We start from the raw sequence: 25,663 nt of genomic DNA on the forward strand, positions 1-25,663 counted from the left end.
AGCTATTCAGCCGTGCTGGTTTAGGGTACACTAACAAAGGTAATTATCATATAGAAATCTTCATGCAGCCATTTCATTTGATAACACGTGTATTACAATTTCTAATGAAGTTAATGTAGACATAGAGCAACTACCACGGGTGTACTCATCTAAGGTGGAGACGACGATGCAACGGAACTACGTACTTAGCACACGCTAAATCAGCCCTGCTAAAGCAACGTGGCTGCAGGCGGTCACTACGGGGGTTCCCGAGGAGGTTGGCGAGGCCGACACCACAATAGCATCGGCTAGTTTGCATAGGCCCAGTGACGGCTTGCCAACTTCGGCTCAATAACAGCAAGCCCATGTCGAATAAACGCTGGTTAGCCCGCAATGGCCCAACGCTCGCTAGCCTACATTGCGCGATGTGGCTGAAGATAGCGTGAACGTGCTTTCTCGACGTCGGACCAGTGTTGCTGCCAACATTTTGTGACGCTTGACCAAGAACGATGCATTTTTGGCACGCTGTCTAGGTAGGTCAGGCCAGAATGCAAGACGCGCGGCTTTGCTGGCCACCCACGAAAAATTGGGGGTGCCGCATCAGCCTCTATAGAGACAGGAACATTCGTCAACAAAGGCCAACAATTTGTGATTGTGCCGTCAGAGCCATCAGAATCTTCACTATACGGGCACACACTAAACCGTTCAGAGATCTCGCCGTGTCACTGAACAGCGACATCTTTTAGCTTACCTTAGCACAAAGACATCTGTCCTTTCCATCAATATAGTACAGTGCCAGGACACCCGGTGTGTATCTATTGTATACTCTTGTGGCGCTACTTATCACACTAAAAAGAACCCTCGAATTTTGCTTTTGCAGGAGCCGGAGTCTAAGCCGTACCCTAAAGCTGTCTTCTTCATCATCGGCAATGAGTTCTGTGAACGTTTCTCCTACTATGGCATGCGAAGTGAGTACGGAGCGTTTTTCTCATTCCCCATAATAAGCTGCTGTTGTTTTGATGAATTGTCCAGCCACAGATAACACACCAGCAGCAGCTTTAAATAAATGAAAACAGCCCTTGTGTTATGTTGGCGCTTCTTATTATAATCTAACTCACCCACAGTTTGTTACTTGTGTTAAATACACACAAACTAGCACTTGCGCGTTCTTGCACTTTTAAATTTGTAAACATTTTTGTTCCTACTGAACAAGGAAATAGTCCATTCGCTCATCACTCGGTCACGTAGCACAATTATCGCCATATATAAAGAAGGTAATCAAGGTAAATTTCCTTGGTCAGCTGTGTTTGAACCAAACGTTAGCAATGTGAGGTGTTTGGCTAGTTGGTTTTTCCTGACTGAAAAAAAAAAAAGTCGCGCAACAATTTCTGCGGAAAACGAAGTTAGGGTGGAGACAAATGAGAAGTGGACAGTATACATAAGCGCAAACTATCAACTGAAGTTTATGGAGAGAACTTGTAATAATGAAGGCTTCCCAGAAAGAGAATAGTCGATTTACGAAAAGGGTGGGGCTTGACAATTGCACCACGGTCTTCAGATGCAAACACGAGGGGTGATTACGATTACCAGATATCGTGCTGCTTGAAAGTGCTTATCCGAGTATGCTGACTAAAATGCTATTTCTGGCTTCTGATGAATTCAGTTTCCGTGGGGATCAGTGCAATGGAGCTGGAACTGACGCATGCGCTTTCTTTGTCTGATATGTAAAAGGCTTCCTTAAACTTCGCGTGTAGTCTTATTTTTTTATTTGGACAGAATTGTAGTTTTTTCAAACAGCGGGCTGCACCAACACTCTCTGCAGTGCATAGAAAGGTTACTTGTGATGGCAGTCTGCTGATATGCATAGCGATGCTCTTAGAGCCGCTCCTGAATTGATGAATCTTCCCGATTGTCCAATGTATTCTTTGCCACATGTCAGTCGGGTAGAGTATACGATGTCTACTTCACATTCAACGTATTTTTTATCATGACGTGTTCGGCATTCTTCTTTATTCGCCTCGGGGTCGTTCACTTTTTGGCACATTCCTTTCAATTTGACTGGGGCTGAGAACACAACATTCAGCTCAAGCCTGGCCCCTATCTTCAATTTATGGGATGCCTTGTGAACGTATGGGGTAACTACAGGCATTTCGTCATGCTTGTTGGGTTCTTTACTTTTTTTCGTTTTACCTCTTTTATAATGTTTTCCCCAACCAATACCAGCGCGCCGTCTGGGTAGCCGCTTTCCCTAAACTACAACAGAATGAACGACAATATGAACATAGTGTCATGAGATGCATTAAGATATGCAAAAATACGTAAAACACGTTACCAATGTCGAGGGTTAGCAGCTTAGTGGCATATCTCGTGCAGTAAAACCACCAATAGCATCAGTTTTTCAATAGCATCAGTTTTCTGGCTACATACAGTATTTGCATGGCCAGTATGTTTGGACGAATTTGGACGATATTTAAATTGTTTAGGCCTAAATTTGTTTATGCTAAACTGATGACATTGCGTATTTTTGTGTTGACAAAAGTAGTGTTCCAGAAGAGCAGTTATGCCCGCATCTCGAGCGGTCGTGCATGGGAAGAAAACTAAAATTTGGTTAATGGGGAACAAGACGCTCTGTATGTGTTGGCATTAGATGGAACAGTGCACCACTGTTCGGGCACCTTGTGCCTTTGAACCCAATACGGAACACAGGGTCGCAGTGATCGTCAGCACTCACGCTTGTAAAGCGTGCTTCGCAAGCGTGGATGGGTGAAGAGAATTTTGAGTTCGCCGGTGCGCAGGCATGCAATGGTCTTTCTTCTCGCAAAGGTTAATTACGTTTGTCAGGTACTAAACTGCTCGTGAGGTAAAGATCAAGCCGTGCATAGAATATTCGCCTCTTTCGCGGGTGGGGGGTATTAAGTAGAACCAACGTGGGAAAATATTTTTTTTTTCTCCCTTCAGTATCTGTAGGGATAATACATTTGTTTCTACGCCGACTTATGTCATGGTTTCTCTTTTACATATTGGCAGATTGTGCAGACTTTTACATCACACCTACCCTTGGTTTTGGCTAACTAAAGGTGGACCTAGAGAAAGCATTGTCCCTTCGACTTCAATAGAGCATGTACTCAAGGATACATGGCTAATTTGACCAAGATATTACAGTAGTAACTATTATGGTGTAGAAAAATACTCCCCAATGTTCTATTTGGCGATGAGAACACGAATATGTGTCGAATCATAGTAACCAAGCGAAATTACTGAAAATAAAGATAACTTTAATCTATAAACTATAAAATCATTCCACCCTAGAGCACTGAGAGTGAGGGACGACTAGCTTTCAGCTCAAGATTAAGGAAGGTCTGATCTCCTGAACTTGATCTTCCGAACGCACGATCTTGCGAACACGTTCGGCAATCGGTCACTAAGTTGAAGTCATTAGAAGTGCTTAAGCGTTCTCGAGTTTTTTAAATGCTTCAGCGAAGGTCGCAAGCACCACAAGGTGCTAAAAATTTTTATTTTTAGTTAATTTATCAAATTTCACAACAAAATGTTAAGAGCTGAATGAGCGATTTGCCGTTTAGTTTTAAAACCTGAATTATGACTGGACAGCTCTTTGAACGGTTGGTTCTAAAAAAAAAAAATTAGATAGGACGATTGCTGTCTACCTGTGTACTTCACAAACATGAGCTGCAAAATCGTGAACCACTGGACGTTGGAGCCTCTGTGAGAAGGTATTGTGGTAGTGCTTCTCTAGCCGCCAACATCTCCCCCATTCCCGTCGAAGAGAGCGAACGTGGGTTTAGTTCAGCGCGTGGGTTTTCTTTGGCAGTCGGGGTGGCGCCGCCGTGGCCGTGGTTACCAGGGCTTTCCTGTTTCAGGCGGCTTTCGGAACGAATGCTTTCAAAAGTTTATTCTCTCTCTCTCTGTCAGTACGGAGGGAAAATGCACACAGTTTATTGAGTACGACTGTGTGCTGCTCTAACCTAGAGACCTTCGCCGACAGAGTTTCGGGCGAAGGTGCTCGTGTGTCTAGACAGGGAAGGGGGGGACACAGTATGACACTAGTGGAGGGGGGGGGGGGGGAATACGAGGTGAGGCAGAGAACAAAAGCATAGCTCCAGCGTCGATACACATCACAACCCAGAAAAGCGTTTCCTCGAACATGCGTCATAGTCGGCCGACGATCACAGAAGCTAGCAGACAGACGGTGAAGGATGTGAAGACAGCAGACGGCTAGGGACTGCAGCTCGGAGGCCGCCAAGAGCAAGAAAAATCACAAAGCGAAAAGGGGGGAGGAAGAGCATGCGGCGGCCGTAGTTCCGCTCGACCGCGGTTACGCGATAAATAGAGGCAAACTTCACGGGAGCACACTCAATATAAGAACACACTTGTAGTAAGCGCGTTGCTCTTAAGTGTATTGTGCTTGTAACCAGTCAAGCCATTATAAAATGCTGCTTTATTGTTAAATGCGAGGTTCTGATTTGCTAACGATTGAAGTTTGAAAAACAGCACGTAGACGAAAACGGGCTCTTTTTTTTTCGATAAAAGACGTAATTCCATTCCCATTCCATACCAAGTAAAAGGTGCTTAATTCCATTCCCATTCAATTACCGGGTCGCGAAAACGTGAAATGATTCTGAAATCCTTCCAATTCGGCAGTGGCAACTCCGCACCACCGCTGTACACATAACAAACCGCTACCAGCGGCAACACACAACGTATAGCCCTCAGTACTAGCATGTAGTGCCCACGTGAGGCACTTCTTATCAACGTCGTCACTACGCACGAGCATTGTTGTGGTTCATCTACTGTGGCCGTGCCGCAGGAAACTTGGTTACTTGGCAGTCGCATGTTTACAGCAATTAATATTGCTCCTAAAAATGCTAGCCTTGCTTTGCAATCATTTCAAGTTTGTTGCTACCGCATTGATTGGTTCGCCCTTTTTGAGAAACTGTGATTTTTTTTTCAGTTACCACGAGCCTGTTCTCTAGGTCTTCCGCAAAAAAAAATCTGTACGAGAAGAGCACAACATAATTGAGTTTTTTAGCGGATTTGTTTCAAATTAAAAAAAAAAACATTTGTCGTACTTAAGGGCAGTAACACATGTCCATGTAATTCCATGGCTCCTGATTATTTGACCATTGCTTTAGATATATATGCAATGTCTGACAGTAAAATGGACTTGTGTAGAGGCCAAGACGCATAAAATGTGAAGCCCTAAGTTAATTTTTTATTCATTAAATAAATTACAATTAAGGAACAAAATAGCAACAAACAACGTGCCATATTTCTTACTTGTGCGCTAGTTTCATTTGTACTGTAAGTGGTTTAGCCACTGGAGTTCGTAGAAGACCGAAAGAAAATCAAGTGCGCATAACGATATGCTTTCAGCCTTTCAAGGCGCGTTCCGAGCATGGAAAGCGCACTGTTCAGTTGCTGAAGTGAACCCAACTACACTTTCGTGCAAATGCTTGGCTTTGCTTATGGCATTGGGAAGCCCCAGAGTGCAAGTAAGACATCTCTCCTGAATCGTCGGGAACGTTATGTGTCTGGATCATGAATTGAAGCCAAACTTTTCATATTAGCAGCGGATGTGTATTTCTGCTGTAGCTCGTTCCTGCGCTGACGGCGGCCTTTTTTCTTGTCATCTGTGGCAGAAGTTATTTAACCTGACTTTCTGTCGTTGTCTCAGTACATCACCCACCATCTTGACCACGCTGGCCCGTCAAGCCTCCGCCGATTTCAGGCAAATTTCTTCGCTGTGCCACAGCAGCGTTACCAGACACACAATATCTTCCGGCGGGAGCACTGCGCCGCCGTCTTGCTATTTGTCAGCCCATTCCACAAACTGTGCTTGCTTACTTGAGTGTCTTGTAAAATGAAGCGTAGGTTTAGTGAGAAAAAAGAACACACGAAAGAAAGGAGACTAACTTGAAGCAAAATTTAGTCAAAAAGCTTCACAAAAAAAAACCTTACGCACGAGCGCATTCAGAACAGTCGCCGTCACCAAAAAACTGATCAACTACTGAAATATTCAATACAATCTGAGATGAATTCAAGGGGCGTGAACTAATTCCGTTTAAACATTTAACTGCTGTGAAGGAAGTTAGTTTTACTTATAGTCAAATGCATCGAAAGTGCTCTGATGCTCACGTCTGCTGCAATCTTTAAAGGGTCCTGCAAAACTCTTTAAGCATGGTTAAAAAGTGCTGCTGATGGGTACTCGAGGCTCCCCAGACGACGCGAGCCAGATATTATAGTGCCAACGTGCGGTGTGGAATTCACAATGCATTTTCAAAGTCAGCCGAAAATTGCTTTCTCTTTTCTCGATAAATGACACCCCAAAGTCAAAAATCACTCGTCGCAGCCATCTATATTGGCTGATTTGAGCATGACACACTTCGTACTGGGGCCACTGCCGGAGGCCACGTTTTTTCCACGTGTGTGCACGTGATCCACTGAAAAGCTACACATTTGCAGAAAGAAAGACAAAGAGTGCTCAGGATCACGGCGCGTGCGTAACATTACCATTCTCTGTGCCTTGCCTCCCCGCTAACCTTCCAGCGCTTCCGTAGGGGCTAGACAAGAAAGAATGTATGGGCAGCATGCGAAAATCGCTTCGCTTGCGGATTCCAAGACATTTTGCTGCGCTGAACTCGTGATGCAGCGAATTCATTCCATGGCTGCTTGCAAAAGTGTGGCCGGGCCCCTTTCAGTTTCCAGGAATTCTCCTTAGCGCCTGCCCTTTTCTCGACTCGTGACGTCTGTCTCCTCGAAAAGTGCTCTGCAACAGCAGTGCCTGTAAGGCGCAGAAAGGCGCGTGCCGTCATCTTTGAGCTTAGTCTTAGTCTATCATTAAGACATCAGCGCGTTTGGCCAAGCTTTACCACAGTTCAGCGGGATGTTATAGACCACTTTCGTAGAATAGGGAACAAAGGGCTACGTATGCTTCTTTTCGCACACTGTTTTCTTGGTTTGTTCACCGGCAGCCGAGGAGTCCCTCATGGAGGAGTACTCTGTCTTAAGCTTTTCAATCTAGTCCTCATTGGACTACTCGAGCATCTACCAAGCACTGCACAACTTTCTATCTACGTTGACGACATATATACTTGGACATGAGGTGTGACAAGGCTTCAGCTTCGCGCCGACCTTCAGAAGGCTGTTACAACAACGTCATGCTACCTTCGTAACTGCTACCAACGTCATGCACCCTTCGTAAACGAGGTCTCGAGGTGTCCTGCGGAAAAGGTGCAGTGGTAGCATGACAACATGTCAATTAATGGAGAACACATATCTTGGGCGCACGTTAAAAACCCCAGGTGGTCAAAATTTCCGGAGCCCTCCACTACGACGTCTCTCATAATCATATGGTGACTTTGGGGCGTTAAACCTCACAAATCAATCGGAGAACACATATCATTCAGCCGAAGCGACAGGTTTTTGGGAGTCCTAATAGACGGAAATCTGTCGTGGACTGCACACGTGAATTATGTGAAGAAGCGGCTGATCGCAACATGTCACATGTTCAAATTCTTTGCAGGAAAGAAATCGCGAGTGCCCATACCATCCATGCTGCAACTTTACAGAGCGCTGTTTATCGGTTTCTTGCAGTACAGCATACCTGCAATATTTAACACCGGCAAGACCAACTTGCGCACAATTCAGAGCACTCAAGCCCAAGCACTTAAGATATGCCTTGAATTGCCCCGCAGTGCTTCAACGACTGAAAACATTGTCATCGCTCAAGATCACTCATTCAAGATGCGTATTATTACCGAGATAATGCGCATGCGCCTCAGGCATTATGCCAGGACCCCTTCGCACCACCTGGCGAGCATCGCTACTGAAAGTCCCCGCACGACATACGGTACGTGCCACTGTCTGAAAGCATCGCTCATCGTTTACTGAGGCGTATATGCACCTGCATCCAAGCCACTTCTTCCTCCTTGCAGCTTGAGCCGGCCGCGAGTTTACTTAACGGTCCCAGGAATACGGAGAAAATCGGACTTACCGACACATGCCCTCAAACAACTGAGTCTATGCCTACTGGACCTAAACGACAGTAACCACGTGCACATTTATGCAGATGGCTTGACCATGTCGTCGAGTTCAGGTGGAGCAGTGGTTATACCATCACAAGGGACAACTTGGCGTTTTAGGACTTCACATACAAGGACGTCCACGACGGCAGAACTCGAGGCCTTGTGTAGGGCACTGCAAATCATCAATTCTGAAGAAATACCAAGTAAATGGGCCGTGTTTTCTGACTCAAAACAAGCGTTACAATACATGCGGTCAGTTCTCCGACGTGAATGACACGACCAGTTGTCATACCAAACCGTAAAACTTCAGCACCTCTAAATACAGAAAGGCCACGAAATTGTGTTTCGATGGTTATCTGAGCATTGTGGTATACGCGGAAATGATTCTCCAGATCATGCTGCTCGCAAGTCACATGAAGAAGCAAACAGCGTTCCGATTCCGCTTTCAAGAACGAATGCGGCGAGGCAGATTCATCAATTGGCCCGCAGTCTCACACTGACTGTGGAAAACACCAAGCATACGACGTACAAGACTACACGAACTTGACCCTTCACTGCAACTCCGGCCTTTACCAGGCTTACATCGACGGGAAGCTTCTTTATCGCCTTTGGCTGGGAGTTGCTTTCACTAAAGCTTACACTAGGTTAATCAGAATGACTGACAGTGCGGCATGCGATGTTTGCGGCAATGCTGAGGATATCGAACACCTGCTATGCCACTGTCCTCGATTTGCCTCAGACAGACAAGTACTTGCCAACGCAATGCGGCAACTGCGGCAACTAAATGATAGGCCTGTTTCTGTGCAGGTGCGATTACAGCAGCGTCTACGTCCCTCGACAGCCCACACGGCAGTGAAAGCCCTGCTGTGTTTCTTGAGAAAAACGGGTTTGTGGGAACGCCTCTGATTTGCAGTGAACTTCTACATGCTGCAGTGAAATTATTGTCAGTCTCTCCTTTTTTTTTGCTTTTTCTTCGTTCTTTTCCCTCTTTCTCGCCTTTCTTGTCCCCTTCCCTAATCCCCCATTGTAGGTTAGCCAATCTGATGTCTTTCTGGTTAACCTTCCTGCCTTCTGCATTTTGTTGCTTCATTCCTACTTTCCTTGATTGATTGATATGTGGGGTTTAACGTCTCAAAACCACGATATGATTATGAGAGAGGCCGTAGTGGAGGGCTCCGGAAATATCAACCACCTGGGGTTCTTTAACATGCACCCAAATCTGAGCACACGGGTCTGCAACATTTCCGCCTCCATCGAAAATGCAGCCGCCTCAGCCGGGATTCGATCCCGCGATCTGTGGGTCAGCAGCCGCGTACCTTAGCCACTAGACTATCACGACGGGGCTATCCTCCTTTCCTTCACCGGCAAGAGCATACAAACGGAAAAGTTTAAACGGTGTCAAGAAGATGAGGTTTACTTTAGCCATGTCCTCGTAAGGTTGTCTCGATTGGTGTCAATCTGGGCATCATAATATACTTCTTGGGCCTCTGTCGTGGGAAACGCAGGCTGGAGCACCAAGTAGTATGAGGAAGGAAAATTCCGCGGCAAAAAAGCAGTGAGGAATGAAAAATCGAAGCTAATTTGATTGATATGTGGGGTTTGACGTCCCAAAACCACCATATGATTATTGAGAGACGCCGTAGTGGAGGACTCCGGAAATTTCGACCACCTGGGGTTCTTTAACGTGTACCCAAATCTGAGAAAAAAATTGAAGCTAAAAGGCGTCCAGGTGGTCAAACCTATGGCTGACCTAATGAGTGCATGGCTTGGTGAGAGCAAAGCTGAGGTATTAATCACCATTTTCACCAGTTGGAAATAGAGTAGTCGAACGGTAAAATAGCTTTTCCACCACGGTTTATACTTCCAGCAAAAGTGGTCGGGAAAGTTAATAAACAGGACTAAATCTAACAAATGCAACGTGTCGTTGTCAGGAAGTTCCGTCGTGAATGATGATAAGGGTGAACACTTCAAGACACTGTCAGTGATTTCTGCGTTGTTAGCATTGATGGGGGCCAAGATAAAAACAAAATTGTGGACATCTATCTATCTATCTATCTATCTATCTATCTATCTATCTATCTATCTATCTATCTATCTATCTATCTATCTATCTATCTATCTATCTATCTATCTATCTATCTATCTATCTATCTATCTATCTATCTATCTATCTATCTATTTATCTATCTATCTATCTATCTTTCCATCTATCTATCTATCTTTCTATCTATCTGTCTGTCTGTCTATCTATCTATCCATCCGCCTACGTCTGGGCGCTCTTGTGATCACCCCCTTAACTGGTGATGAACGAAAACCCCAGGCCTGCGCGGAAGCACAGCGAAAGCTAAAAGACCGGCCTTTCAGAGCCTTTTCTAAACACTCAGTGGGTAACTACTGCAAGCACGCTTGCTTGATACCCACTATGTCATTATTAAGAAGTTTATTTGGGTAGTAGGCCGCCATTCGCTAACTATTTATTTTCGCCATTCTTTTGAGAAGCGTAGTATGCGCTAAACACTTGCATAGAATTTTGTGCCAATTGTTCATGCAGTGGCTGACGACGACGACAAGGAATTATGCCTGAAGTGGGTATGTGCCACAGTTACTAGGGAACAAGAACACGCTTTTGCGATTGGTTGGCGCATTGGACGGCCCACTCGTTACGCTATTCGCATTGTGCGACGACTGGTTGTTATGTCACTGTTTTTAAACACTTTATAAGTCGTATTAACGTGATTGCTTTCCCGACATCAAGCCTGCCTAAGGCAAGTTTGACAAGAAGTCACAAGCACCGGTGTAGCTCAGTGGTAGAATACTGGGCTGGCACTCAGCAAATCTGGGTTTGAGCCGCGCTGTGTCACTGGTGCTAGGTTTTTGCTCCAATTTCACGCGATGTGGTTACAGGCACCAGCGGCGGCGGCGGTGGTGGACAATTGCGCGGGACCCGAGTTGGGATCTCATAACAGCTTTCGCTATAAAATTAGTATAGCAAAGATAGTTGGATAAATATGACTCGCTGGTCATGACATAAAGTGGCAGTCTCGTCCCGTACGTTGTCAAAACCTCTCCGCCATACACATGTGGCACATACCCGTGTACCATGGGCGGGTATGTGCCACACGTATGCTGGTATAATGTAAGCAAAACCTGGTTGACAGTGAAATGTTTGTGACTCGTGACCCCTGGAAGCCCTCTCGTGTTTAGAATTACTAACTCGCGTTCGATCAAAACACGGTATATGACAGTTTCACCACCACCTCTGAGGGACGTACTAAAAGATGCCAAAATCGAGTTTCACTTCGTAGGAAGTTTTCTATCGTGGGATTTTAACCCCAGTTTGAGAGCTTTTTACCACGTGACTGAGCTGCTTTGGTGGCTTTTGCCTTCCCTCTTCCCACTATTCAGTATTGTGAATCGTGAATGTATGCGAGCAGCACAGATGCTCTCTTTGTTTTTGTTTTTTTTTAAAGATTGAAGTGGCATCGTCGTGCCTCACGGCTTACCTTCAGTGAATGCACTTTCACTGGAACTGGGAGCTGCATACGACGAGCGAGAAAAGCCATCTGTGAACGCAAAAAAGTGCCTGCTTTCAAAAAAGAAAAACTTGCTCGAAAGTTGTCTTGCAGATTTTCGCTAACCATTCACGTTTTTTTTCTTACTACTTGGTGGGCCTGGAGACAGGCGATGTAAAAAGCTCGCGCTGTGTGTATCTGGTTGCGCTTATGAATCACGCGTGTTCCTTCGTCGAGCGGCCGTGCGGGCTTTTGAGCGTGAGCCTCCCGACCTGCACGTCGCGGATATTTTGCTTCAGTGCCGTATAGGTGACAAGTAAAAGAGCGGGAGATTGTGGGATGCACCGTCTGCTGCCGGCTTCCGGTTCGACGAAGAGTAGACGACGGTGAACCGCTCCACCGCAAGTTTCAGATTATTCAGGATTCGCGCGCGCGCGGTCGCCCGTTTATTTTTCTCCTGATAAACCATGGTCGGTCGTTCAGCCATTGCCTGCTACAACTCGAGCGTAAAAGGCAAACGCGGGTATATTTACCCATGAATGAAGAAAAGAAGACGAGGTGGGCCGCGGCTGTGAAGAGAGCCACAGCGACAGGTAGCCTTCGGGTACCGAACGTTGAAGCCAGGGTGTGCGAAGACCAGTTGATCACAGGTGCATGTGTATTATGCACTAAAGAAAAGCTTACGCATGAATTTGCTGCGAATGTTATTTTGAGAAATAAATTGTCGCGCAGGCGTGCCTAGGAAAGATATTATGGGAGCACATGGGTGAAATCTACCTGCCATAAGATATGAGCGCTTGCCATTGCACCCATATATATGAAAAAAAAACGCGAGAGCTTCACTCAAGAATAGGTTTATACGAAGTGCTGGACGAGTTTAATTCGTTTATCTTGGTCAAAATGTGCGCCAGGACGGCCCACAAAGGAATAGGTGCGCTAGGCAAGAGCAGGATTTCAATTATTCGGCGCCGTGTATGTCTGACTGTATTGTTCATGTGCCACCGTGCCACTCAGCTTGACCAAGATCAGCGTTCAAATAAACATCTGGCTTAGACAAAAAAATACAACATATAGCGCGCTGAAGACTAGAGAAAAAATATATCTCAATGCGCTCAATAAGTGCTGCGCTTCATGCCGATCGACCGACGATGTCGGCCGAAGCAGCGATCTCATAGCCCACATATACACTCATCTTCATCCCTTCAGATCTTCAAACTGGTGATTTTTCATCTGCAGTAACGTATCATTCAAGGAAAACTGTCTTCTGTATCGACTGACCTGCTAGCTAAACTGACAGTAATCCCGCGCAGCATAACAGAATCGCAGATCATTTTAGTGCGATAAAAGAAGTTTCCTTACCGTTCGTGGCTTTTGTAGCTTGTTGTTGTCGCAGTCATGGTTAGCAAATACAAAAAAGCAACTTCTAAAACACCGACATTGCACGGAGAGGTGTTTTTTTTTTTTTCAACGGAGCGGTACAAAAATGCGTGGGTACCGCTGCCAATCTGCGTGGTGCGTCGAACCGGAAGTCATCGTATCCCACAGTTCCCTGCGATTTCCCATATTACCGGTCACCTATTGCGAATAGCTACGAAGAACACTGCCAGAGGCAAAGAAAATCAAGCTAGTGGCATAGTTTGTGGTTGCTCCCTGTAGAGTGAATGGTTTCAATATCGAAGCGATAGGCAAAATGCTTCGCTACGTCGTCGGAACCTAGCCGGCCAGCGGCCAGTTTGTGTGCATCGCCGCAGAATATGAAAGAAGCGTCGCATACATTTTGTTTCACAGAAGACAGCGCGTGCTGGAGTAAAGTGCAGTCCGAGTTGTCCACCCTATGCGACAACCGTTGTCAGACATCCGTCTTCCATTGCATAGCCGTTCTCCTCGAAAAGGCGTAGTCACGCCGTCGGTAAGAAGCCTGTACAGGCGTTGCGCCGCTTTTCGCCTGCGTTCCTGAATACGTGCTGCTACTGTGTTTATGCACCTCCACTCAATAAAAATGATATAGCTGCAGTAGTTTGTGTGTGCATATATGTATATCGTGTGTACTTGTGCATCAGGCGTGCTAACGCGGGTGGGACCAACAGGCCAGTGTGCCTGCTAATTATTGTACAATCAGAACGGTGAGATTGAGAGAGAAAGGGGGTACACTAAAAGGTTGCTGTGACTTATGGTGAGTTCCAGCCTACCTGAAGTTTATGTTTGCACTATGCACCTTTATTATTCTATGAAGCAAAAAAAGCATAGCTCTTCTACCGGCATTGTATGCATGGCAGGTCAAAACGCTGTGCCTATATATATATATATATATATATATATATATATATATATATATATATATATATATATATATATATATATATATATATATATATATATATATATATATATATATATATATATATATATATATATATACCGGTTGCCGATGTACAATTGGTGACGCGAGCAGTTCTTTCAGAGCCGCTATGCAGGGCCACCAGAACTTGTCGAAACTCGGGATCAGGAGCGCTATGCAGGATCGCCCGAACTTGGTGAAACCCAGTGAAAACTCGGTATCTTCATGAGTTCTGGCAACGCCTCCTTTATTTCATTCAGTGCCAATGGAAACAGGCGCTCTTCAACGAGAGCCGTCGGTCCACCTTAGTTCAGAGAGTGGTAGTGATACGATGCCGATGCCACAGGAGGGGTAGGGCAGCTCGCATCACACGTCCTTCCTAGCGCTTTCCCACGGAAACACGATAGACGTGTGTCCCTCTGCAATATTGTACATCTGTCATTTTTGTTCCTTCGTGCACCTAATTTGTGGGCTGAAACAATGCCACCACCGGCTCACAGCGCTACTTATGCAGCGGCGTCACCGTGACGTGTTCTCTTCGTTGGCCCGCATAGCACCACGAACGGCCACACGCTATTTAAAACACCGTATCACTTACAGATCCAGCCTGACCGCCAACGTTGTGATAACAATGAATGCAAGTAGCCGCCCCACGTATCCTTACACAACTGAACAAAAAATTACTTAATATTGTTACGAGAAGGAGGCCGACTCGGAGGGGTAGTCACCGATGTATATACAGCCGGTTAAGCGAGCAGCGCCAGCCACACAGATTAGCTCGTGCCGGTCTATCTGCATTGCCTTCTTCAACTCCATACACTGGCACGTAGCATGACCCCCGGCGGCGGAGGCACCGTCCCGGTGCTTTAAAGGTCGTTATCTGACGCATTCTTGTAGGGCTTGATCCGCGAGACGTGTACAATATCACTGGACCGCATAGTAGATGATGATGGATAGATGGGGCTGATCTCGTAGGTGACAGGTGTTACTTGACGCAATATTAGGTAGTGCCCCGTGCAATTAGACAGAAGTTTTTCTGATAGACCCAGCCGACGATGAGGGGACCAGAGTAAAACGAGGGTACCGGGGGTGAAATGTACTCTCTATGTTCCGCATCGTACCGACGGCATTGGTTGGTTTGCGACGCCATCAGCCGAGCGCGAGCGAGCTGACGGGCATGATCGGCTCGCGCAACCGCGTCGCGGGCATACTCGCTGGTGGACGAGGTGTGAGCTGAGATGACTGTGTCCAGTGGTAAAGTCGGCTCTCTTCCGTACAATAAGTAGAACGGCGAAAAGCCCGCTGTGTCGTGACGGGATGAATTATACGCGAAAGTTGCGTAGGGTAAGGCAAGGTCCCAGTCTCGGTGGTCGGGTGACACGTACATAGCGAGCATATTTGTTAAAGTGCGGTTAAATCGCTCCGTGAGGCCGTTCGTTTGAGGGTGGTAAGCGGTTGTCAGTGTGTGTTGCGTGGAACAAAAACGCAGAATGTCAGCAATGACTTGGGATAGAAATGTACGGCCACGGTCTGGGAGATGCTGTCTCGGAGCCCTTTGAATCAATATAACGTCCCGTAACAAGAAGTCAGTGACGTCGGTTGCACAGCTGGTCGGTAGAGCTCGCGTAATTGCCTAACGTGTAGCGTAGTCTGTAATAACGGCTATCCATTTGTTTCCCAATGTTGATGTGGGAAAAGGATTAAGAAGTCTAACCGAACACGGTAAAATGGTTCCGCGGGTATGTCAATTGATTGAAGGTGGCCAGTGGGTAGCAGTGATGGTGTTTTACGACGTTGGCATAGGTCACACGTGGCGACGTGTTGGTGTACCAAGCGAGCAAGGCCTGGTCAGAAAAAACGGCGCCGGACGCGCTCGTACGTGCGGGATGCGCTAAGGTGTACAGCCGTGGGAGCGTCGTGAAGTTCGGTGAGAACACAGCGGCGCAAATGCTTAGGCACAACAATGAGAAGGTCGGGCCCGTCTAGACGGAAATTGTGACGGTATAGCACGCCCTTTTGAATGACAAAGTAGCGAACGGAAGCATCATTTGGGGAGGATTCCATACGGCTGATGATGTCAAGCAGCACTGGATCACGCTTCTGTTCTTCCCCAATATTAAGGAAGTTGGACACTGACAAGATGGAGTTCTCCGTGGGCTTGTCAGTGTCCTCAGGATCGTCGACCGGGTACCGGGAGAGGCAATCGGCATCATAGTGTAGGCGGCCAGATTTGTATACAACCGATAGGAACACTCTTGCAGGCGCAAAGCCCAGCGACCAAGGCAGCCTGGTGGATCTTTCAGAGAGTTGAGCCAGCAGAGCGCGTGGTGGTCGGTAACTACCGAAAATGGGCGTCCGTATAGTCAAGGTCGAAATTTCGCCACCGCCCATACAAGAGCCAAGCACTCACGCTCTGTGATCGAATAGTTACGTTCAGGGGTGGATAGGAGGCGGCTGGCATATGCAATAACGCAATCATGGCCATGTTGTTTCTGAGCCAGCACTGCACCAATGCCATGTCCACTTGCATCTGTACGGATTTCCGTAGAGGCAGCAGAGTCGAAGTGTGCCAGAATCGGAGGAGTAGTGAGAAGAGCGACGAGAGTCGAGAACGCAGAAGCTTCTTCGGAGCCCCATGAAAACGGGACTTCTTTCTTGAGGAGCTGCGTAAGCGGCCTCGCTATCTGCGCAAAATTTTTCACGAAGCGTCGGAAGTAGGAGCATAGTCCGATAAAGCTGCGTACATCCTTCGCAGATCGTGGTACATGAAAGTTTTTTGACCGCGCTGATTTTTGCCGGATCTGGTGTTACACCGTTGGCGTCTACTAAACGGCCAAGTACTGTGATTTGATGGCGTCTGAAGTAGCATTTGGATGAGCTGAGCTGCAGGCCAGCGCGACGGAAGATTCCTAAGATAGCTGAGAGGCACTCAATATGAGTTTCAAATGTTGCTGAAAAGCCGATGACGCCGTCCAAGTACTACAAACAGGTCAACCATTTGAATTCTCTGAGCAGAGAGTCCATCATTCGTTCGAAGGTAGCTGGAGCGTTACAAAGGCCGAAGGGCATGACCTTGAACTAATATAGGCCATCGGGGGGGATGAATTCCGTCTTTTCACGGCCCATTTCATCTACGTCTTTCTACCAGTAGCCGGAACGAAGGTCTATGGAGAAAAAATAGTGGGACCCATAGAGGCAATCAAGCGCATCATCTATTCGTGGCAGAGGGTACACGTCTTTTTCGGTAATTTTGTTGAGGTGTCGATAATCAATGCAGAAACACCATGCACCGGCTTTCTTGCGGACTAGCACTGCAGGAGAAGCCCGAGGACTGCAGGATGGCTCAACGATGTCCTTGGCGAGCATTGTCGACCTCACTTTGGATAATGTGACGCTCGGCCGCCGACACCCGATATGGACGCCTATGAATAGGATGCTCATTACCAGTGTTTATGCGGTGGCTCATACCGGTAGCTTTCCCCAACGGACGGCCGCTGATGTCAAAAACGTCGATGTAGGACAGCAGAACCCGGTGGAGCTCATCAGTCTGCTGAGGTGTTAAGTTGGAAGCGATCATCGAAGTAATAGCGCTGTCGGAGCAAGTGGCAGATTAATGTTGAGCGTGGCGGTCAGAAGGAGCGGCCATCGCGAAAACATCTACCGCATGCATTGTCTTCTAAGGTGCAGAGCAACGCCAAAGAGATCCCTTGTGGCAGAACTTGAGGTGTCAAGCTAAAGTTGACAACTGGGAGGCACGTATAATTTCCTGCGACGGACAGAATGGTGTGCGGTAATGTAATGCCGCGGTTTATGAGGACATCGGTGATAAGGGTCAGAACATAGTCACCGTCGGGAACTGGTGGTATTGAGACGAGCTCTATGTAGGTCAGTGTCTGTGGAGGGAGGCGCGCGTGTCCCGTTGTGCAGAGGCGACTCGGCCGTTGTGCAAGAGGCTCTGTTGCAGGCAAGTGTAGACGGGGCGTACTGGTCGAACAGTCTATGAGGGCAGAATGCGTGGGCGACCGGAGAGGATGTAGCCGAGTCTTGAGTGGTCATGTTGAAAGCCGCGAGGGAGCGTCCACTTCGGAGCTCCGTGGCGAGGACGGGCATCGCACAACTCCACCAAATATGTTACGAAAAGGAGACCGACTCGGAGGGGTAGTCACCAATGTATTTACAGCTGGTTAGGCGAGCAGCGCCAGCCACACTGATTAGCTCGTGCCGGTCTATCTGCTTTGTATTCTTCAACTCCATGCACCGGCGAGTAGCAATATTATTCCCCTCGTGAGGCAATGCATGAAGGGCTCTCTTCCCAATGACCACCAAGCACGGGCGAAGGCTAGGTGATGGGCGAGAGCAGGAAAGGGTTAGAGGAGAGGATGGGGAACAGCTGGATCGGGCGCATCTGGCTGGCATTGATAAAATAGAAGAGACGCTGGTTCTTGTGACACCCCCAGTTGAAGGAGCTTACAGTGCAAAAAAGTCAAATCTATTCCTCAGTGCACTGTGTTTCATTGGTTACCATGGAACGCTGCATCGCGTGAAGGACGGTCGACAAAATTGGGCGGTGTTTTCAAATTGGAGGGATCTTCTTTCATTTGCTTGTGTTCCAGTAAGTGCAAAAGTGCACCCACAGCGTAATATAAATGGTTAAGAAAGGACACTTCCACAGGTCAATGCTGCTGATTCTTCAAGGCCCTGAAAAACAGCTAAAGTAGCGCCAACCGCACCCCTTCACCTCTACATCCTCTCCCATCAACCACAGCAGTGCCTCTAGAGTTTCCACCAGGAAACTAGGAATGTGAGAGGTGGTGGTTTTCATCAGAGGAAAGAAAAGACGCCTAATTTCGGCAGCCCGTTAGGGAACACGGCGCAGCGTCTAAGGAATGCGAAAGCGCGGCCGGGCTAGACTGCACCTGCGCGGCTTCTTTCCTTACGAGCTTCGCACCCGTCGCGAATAAAATGGGAGAGTTTCTGAGTATTTTTCGCCACCCGTTGGTGGTAAAAGCGCAGCGACCCTGACCTTGCATCTTGTTTGTTGATGCGATGCATGTTTGTTGATGGGAAACAGCGGAATGGGGGTTCTCGGTGAAAGAGGACAGTGTTAAAGAAATCGGGGATAGAGGGAGGATCTTCTTAAAATAGTATTACCAGACGGCTTGCCGCTTAATGTAAGTATGTATGTGCTCGTGGGTAATACAAGCTGAAACTCAGTGAAAATGCGGAAGAATCGGCAAATTAGAGACATTATAAAGAGGCATAAAGCGCTGAAAACGATTAGAGAGAAAAATAAACAAATCTGCACTTGTTCTGCAAGCAGATGGTACTAAACACTTGTGGTCCTTGGTCTCGTCGGACAACGACGTCGCAATTGAGAGAGGTCGCTCACGGAATGACGAGCGCACGTTCCCTTTGCTAGCTATTTTCTATTTTTTTATTTTTCCAAATACATTTGGAGTGGTTTTCAGGGCTAATCGCTGCTGTCTGCAAGCTGACGAATCTTTAAAACACGTACGTGGGTTGTATATCTTACGGCTGAAAAACTGCGTATACGGAGAAAAAAACTGAAAACAAAAGGTTGGATTCTTGCCGCTGAATAACACCTTCAGACGGCACGCACAGAGAGTGGTGGTGTGCATTGTCAAGGGGTTAACATCATCTTGAAATAATGATTCGGAAGACCCCAAGGCCTTTTGCATTCCTTTGTATTGCAAGCCACGTCCACGAATAATGCGAATAACGCAGCTGCCTACGCTCGCAAGCCGCTTACCCGTAACTAAAACTCTAATGCAAATCAGTTCAGCGCTATCCTTCGAGTTCGTGGAACAACGAATTTAGAAATAGAAATTGACAACATTACAATTTTTTGGTAATTTAGCTGCTTTTTTTTCCCTAAAAGATCTGTATGAGTTCTCTTGTGGCTTATTTCTACGATCAGTTTGTTGTCAATTGCCATTTATCTCTAGTGTGACTTGCTTTATTCTGGGATTTTCCCACCACGGCTGCATTTTATTCGGTGCTTTGTCAGTGTTCAGTCTACAGTGATTTCTCAAGACGAGAATGCAGTTGCACAACCTTCAGTACGCGCATTACGCAATTACGCACGTTAATATACATTAGCTGCGTGAAAGTGTATTGCTGTGTTCCGTCATGGCTACTCGATCACCATGGTTCCGTATGGCAAGTCCCGTTCGGGGAAAACACCAGGTGTTTCTTCTTACCAATACCAAAACAATACTCAGCTGTGTGACAAGTGTCAAAAGAATATTGCGAGAAACAACCTCATCATCAATGACAAGTCTGCATCGACAGTCGTATGCAGCAGAGACTTGCGCGATGAAGACTACGTGCCTGCTTTCTGCATCAGAAAACTTATTCCTGACTCCGCGATTACTCTTGTCAAGAACTACCCTTCCTTCATGATTTCAAGTGCATAGAAGCTTCGCAAAGATCCTGCTTCACGAGCCTCGCCCATACGTCAAAGAATGTTGCAACTTCACAAGACGTTTTCACTGAACAAGAAGCAGTAAATGTTTGCACGAAAACAATAAACACGGACGTTCATCGTGCGGGTCGATACCAGACTATAATAGGGCGATTGCACTCCAAAGTGTTGCACCTTCGTTCAAAGTGCGAGAAGGTGCAGCAATCGCTGAAAGAAGAGAAAAGGGCATCCTAATATTATCGCGATAGCAAGCACCACGCATGTGTTAAGGAAATTGCAACAGGTGCACAGAAAGGGAAAAAAAGGCCGTATTTCTTTTGCATGTAATAAAGCATCCTGCGTACCCAGACAAACTTGGGAAGGGTGTGTTATATGGTGCTTTCTGTCACAAAAAGGCTACGATCATCGCATTTCGAGGCTTGTGACACTGCCAGCAAAGTGCACTCTTCAGAGGTATATAGGTTCAAGCCCAGCATCATCACGTGTGACAATTCTATAAACCACTCGCGCGTCTTCAACGATTAAGCAACCAGTATTTCAATGCGCGGTGAGTGGAGAAGCGCGCCCAAATTCCTTTGCTGGCGTTGATGAATGGATGGATCTATCCAGCTGTGCCCTTCAGATCAAGTGGTGGCTCACGCCACCTAGCTATAAAGTCAATTACTATCACTGTGCTTAAGGATTGAATTTCACTCGCGCATCGATTGTAGCCACCAAGCAGTTAGCCTCCTCCTCCTCCTCTGCCCATTTAAAGTCTATTTTGCCTTCACTGTGTCTAAACCCCAATGCTTTGAAAAATTCGGCGCCACTATCTTCGACTATAGGGCGGAGCTCTTTACAGAATATAACCAAATGTTCAGCCGTTTCCCCTGCTCTCCACACGCACTACATACCTTGTCTGTGCTTTCGTATTTTGCTCGGTACGTCTTGGTGCGCAATACTCCCGTTCTAGCCTCGAAGAGCAGAGAACTACCCCGAGAATTATCGTAGATATTTTCCCTTGCGATTTCCTGCTTAAAGTTCGGTAAGTGTCCAGTGATGATTTCGTAAGCATTTCCATCTTCCACATGTTCCTCTCTGTTTCCTTCACCTTTTTCTTAACCGACGTTTTCTTTTGGCTTGTTATTCTGCTGTTGTCTAAATTTTTGCTTGACAGTTTTCGAGTTCGCTTCCTCCGTTCAGTATCAACATTCTTCATGTACAAGTAGCTGAAAACTTTCCTAGCCCAACGCTCCTCTCCCATTTTTCTCAGTCGCTCCTCAAGTTCTATCTTGCTGCTAGCTTCCCTGCACTCAAACGATGTCCATCCTATGTCTCCCTGTACCCCCTGATTTGGGGTATTCCCGTGTGCTCCCAAAGCAAGTCTACCTATGCCACGTTGTTTAATTTCCAATCTTGCTTGAACTTCTGATTTCATGCACAAGACTGCATTGCCGAATGTCAAACCCGGGACCATGACACCTTTCCAAAACCCTCTCACAACGCCATACGTATTGTAGTTTCACAGCGCCCTATTTTTCAATACAGCTGCATTCCTGGTGCCCTTAGTCATTACGTATCTTTCGTGCTTTCTTAGGTACACAGCCCCGTTATTTATCTATACGCCCAAATATTTGTATTTATCCACTATTTCTAGCATCACTTCCTGTATCTTATGCTCACTACCTTTGTTATTGAAAATCATGATTGCCAATTTTTTCCTGCTGAGCTTCAAACTTAATCTCTCTCCCTCCTTACCACATATGTACATCAATCCCTGCACATCTTACTTGTTGTCGGCTATTATTACTATATTGCCACGTTCCATTTCCCAAGTTTTTGTTATCGTCCGAAAACACCGCACGATTCTCAGCGCAAACCGCGCCTGCAGTTTTCTAGAAGGTTCCGGACTGTAGTAGATCATTTCGATAAGATCACGCCCACTGTGCGAACGGTACAGATTGTTCTGGAAGCTACGCCACCGCCAGCGATAACGCTAGAACATTCGACGGCAAGAGTATAAATGCCGACGCGCTTCGCCGCTTGTCAGTTGTTGATCGAAGGCCGACGCTCCGTTCGCCGCTATCAGTCCGAGACTGCTATCTGTGCGAAACTGCTGCTGTAATTGGACTCTCAGTTTACCGGGCACAGGTTCGCCCAAATAAACAGTTAAATCCTAACACGAAGTCTCCTGTCTTCGGCCACGTCACGACCCCGTGACATCTGGTGGAGGTGCTGCTTCGTTCATGTACCGGACGCCCCCGTCAAGCCGTGAACCCAGCCAACGTCGCGGAGAAGACACCGACACCAACCAGGAGCAGCGAACAAGCCGCCGACAGCAAGGGCTACCACCGGAGTACGGGCTTCTACCAGACAAGGCGCGGAAGACGAAGGCCATGACCGCGACTGCAGCGACAATGACAACCGCAGCGTCCCAGCCCACGATGGTCATACATCAACCCAGAGAACCACCAATTTTCCATGGGTCATCGTTCGAAGACCCGGAGTCCTGGCTGGAGACATATGACCGTGTGGCCGCCCTCAACCACTGGGACCATGACGAAAAGCTGCGTCGTGTGTTCTTCTATTTGGAAGACACCGCAAGGACTTGGCTTGAAAATCGGGAGTCCACGCTCCGAACGTGGGATGTTTTCTGCGGCGCATTCCTTCAAACGTTCGCGAGCGTCGCTCGCAAAGAGAGGGCCGCTGCTTTATTAGAGACTCGGGTTCAGCTACCAAATGAAAATGTCGCCATTTTCACAGAAGAAATGACCCGACTATTCCGTCACGCTGATCCAGACATGCCTGAGGAGAAAGAAGTTCGTTTCCTCATGCGAGGGGTCAAACAGGAGCTCTTCGCGGGACTGATGAGAAACCCACCGATAACCGTCCAAGAATTTGTAGCAGAAGCGACCACTATCGAAAAGACCTTGGACATGCGCACCAGACAGTATAATCGTCGCCTGACTGCAGACTGCGCTGCTGCTCAAGCCAGTAACTCCGGAGACCTGCGTGAAACGATCCGAGCGATCGTGCGGGAAGAGCTGCGCAAGCTGTTGCCTTCGGCCCAGCCTCAAGTAGATTCAATTGCCGACATTGTGCGAGAAGAAGTTCGGCAATCGCTTCAAATTCCCCACGCACCGCTGCCCGAGCCGGAAGCTATGAGCTACGCCGCTGCACTGCGCCACAACGCTCCTCCCCGTCTACGCCAAAACGCCGCCCCATCGCACTTCCGTCGACAGACGCCACCGCCGCCACCACCCCCACCGACGTCATACCGTTCGCCAGCGGCCCAGCGCAGTGCACCGAGGAAGACTAACGTCTGGCGCACCCCTGACCATCGCCCGCTCTGCTACCACTGCGGCGAGGCCGGACACACATACCGCCGTTGCCAGTACCGACAGATGGGACTGCGTGGCTTCGCCGTCAATGCACCGCGTCCACAGCCAGGAGAACGACCACGTGACATCGCCGACTACCTGACAGGAACTCGGTGGACACCACGAAGCCCTTCGCGTTCGCCGTCGCCCAGCCGCCGCACGTCACCGCACCACCGGCAGTACTCTGGCCCAACGCGGGGCCGGTCTCCTAGCCCGTATCCGGGAAACTAAGGGCAGCAACCGGTGGAGGTGCGGTTGCTGTGCGACGAACTACCGAAGATCCTCCGACGACGACGACGCCGCGACGGAGCTTTCCGAACACAACGCCAGCCAGGCAAAGCCCTGACGGCGAAAGCTCATTTACCGAAGGTGGCCAGACGACGCAGCATGGAAGCAGCGGAACAAGCCGACGCAGCCGTGACCCGACGCCACGCCCTAACTGTAATGCGAGACGGCGAACTAGCGACCTCGACGTTCTTATCGACGGCCACAGTGTGACTGCTCTCGTCGATACTGGAGCCGACTATTCTGTCATCAGTGGGACGTTCGCCGCGAAGTTAAAGAAAGTTAGGACAGCTTGGAAAGGCCCTGAAATCCGCACAGCCGGAGGTCATCTCGTAACGCCTGCAGGAATCTGCACAGCGAGAGTCACCATTAACGGCCGTATTTATCCTACAGACTTCGTAGTCCTACAGCGTTGCTCGAGAGATGTCATCCTTGGCATGGACTTCTTATGCCTCCATGGTGCTGTCATCAACCTAAAAACAAAGTCGATAACGTTATCCACAGAAGAAGCACTACCGCCGCGCACGCCGTCAGGACACCATGCCTTGAATGTGCTGGAAGAACAAGTCACCATTCCGCCTCGCTCAAGCGTCATTATTTCAGTCGGCGCTCCTAAATCACCTGACTTGGAAGGCGTCGTTGAAGGCAGTCAGCATCTGCTGGTCACCCGAAATATTTGCGTCGCAAGAGGAATCGCAGAGCTGCGGGGAGGCAAAGCAACGGTTTTGCTCACGAATTTCAGCAATGAGTACAAACATGTGAACAAAGGAACAACGGTCGCATACATCGAAGAAATTGTCGAAGCCACCAGTGCTTTCGCCCTCGCCGATTCTGCGGAACCTGCTCAGAGGAACCAAGCCCCTCCCATAGCTTTCGACGTCAATCCCAGACTTCCGAACGATAAGCAAGAACAGCTCAAGGCCGTGCTCCTGCAATACGAAGATTGCTTTTTGTCGTCATCGAAAATTCGGCAGACCTCAATCACGAAACATCGCATCATAACCGAAGAAAATGCCAGACCACTCCGTCAGAGTCCGTACAGGGTTTCGACGCGAGAACGTGAGGCCATGAAGAGACAAGTTGATGAAATGCTGCGGGATGACATTATCCAGCCGTCCAAGAGTCCATGGGCATCCCCCGTGGTGTTAGTGAAGAAAAAGGATGGGACCCTACGTTTCTGCGTCGATTATCGCCGCCTGAACAAAATCACAAGAAAGGACGTGTATCCCCTCCCACGAATAGACGACGCACTTGATCGGCTCCATAACGCCAAGTACTTTTCGTCAATGGACCTTAAGACTGGCTATTGGCAAATCGAAGTCGACGAAAGAGACCGAGAGAAGACGGCGTTCATAACACCGGACGGCCTCTTCGAGTTTAAGGTGATGCCCTTCGGCCTTTGCTCAGCGCCTGCAACGTTTCAACGCGTTATGGATACAGTACTGGCAGGATTGAAGTGGCAGACTTGCCTTGTGTACTTGGACGACGTCGTCGTGTTTTCCTCGAGTTTCGACGAGCATCTTCGGCGCCTTGAAGCTGTACTTCAAGCCATCAAGACTTCCGGACTCACACTGAAGCCAGAAAAGTGCAGATTTGCGTATGAGGAGCTCTTGTTTCTGGGGCACGTTATCAGCAAGTCTGGAGTTCGTCCCGATCCACGGAAAACAGCCGCCATCGCCGACTTCCCGCCGCCCACTGACAAG

At 47.8% G+C, this 25,663-nt stretch overlaps 1 protein-coding gene across 6 annotated transcripts in view; it reads left to right on the top strand.

Annotated features, from left to right (window-relative positions):
* Positions 1 to 25,663, top strand: part of LOC119175625 (solute carrier family 15 member 1) — a 441,245-nt gene that overhangs the window by 232,461 nt on the left and 183,121 nt on the right. For all 6 annotated transcript variants that reach the window (XM_037426528.2, XM_075881704.1, XM_075881703.1 and 3 more), the window contains one exon: positions 860 to 947. In XM_037426528.2, the coding sequence (XP_037282425.2) occupies positions 860 to 947 (88 nt within the window). The remainder of the gene's footprint in view (positions 1 to 859; positions 948 to 25,663) is intronic.

This window comes from Rhipicephalus microplus, chromosome X (genome assembly GCF_043290135.1).
Source record: "Rhipicephalus microplus isolate Deutch F79 chromosome X, USDA_Rmic, whole genome shotgun sequence".
In the NCBI taxonomy this organism is placed as follows: Eukaryota; Metazoa; Arthropoda; class Arachnida; order Ixodida; family Ixodidae; genus Rhipicephalus; species Rhipicephalus microplus.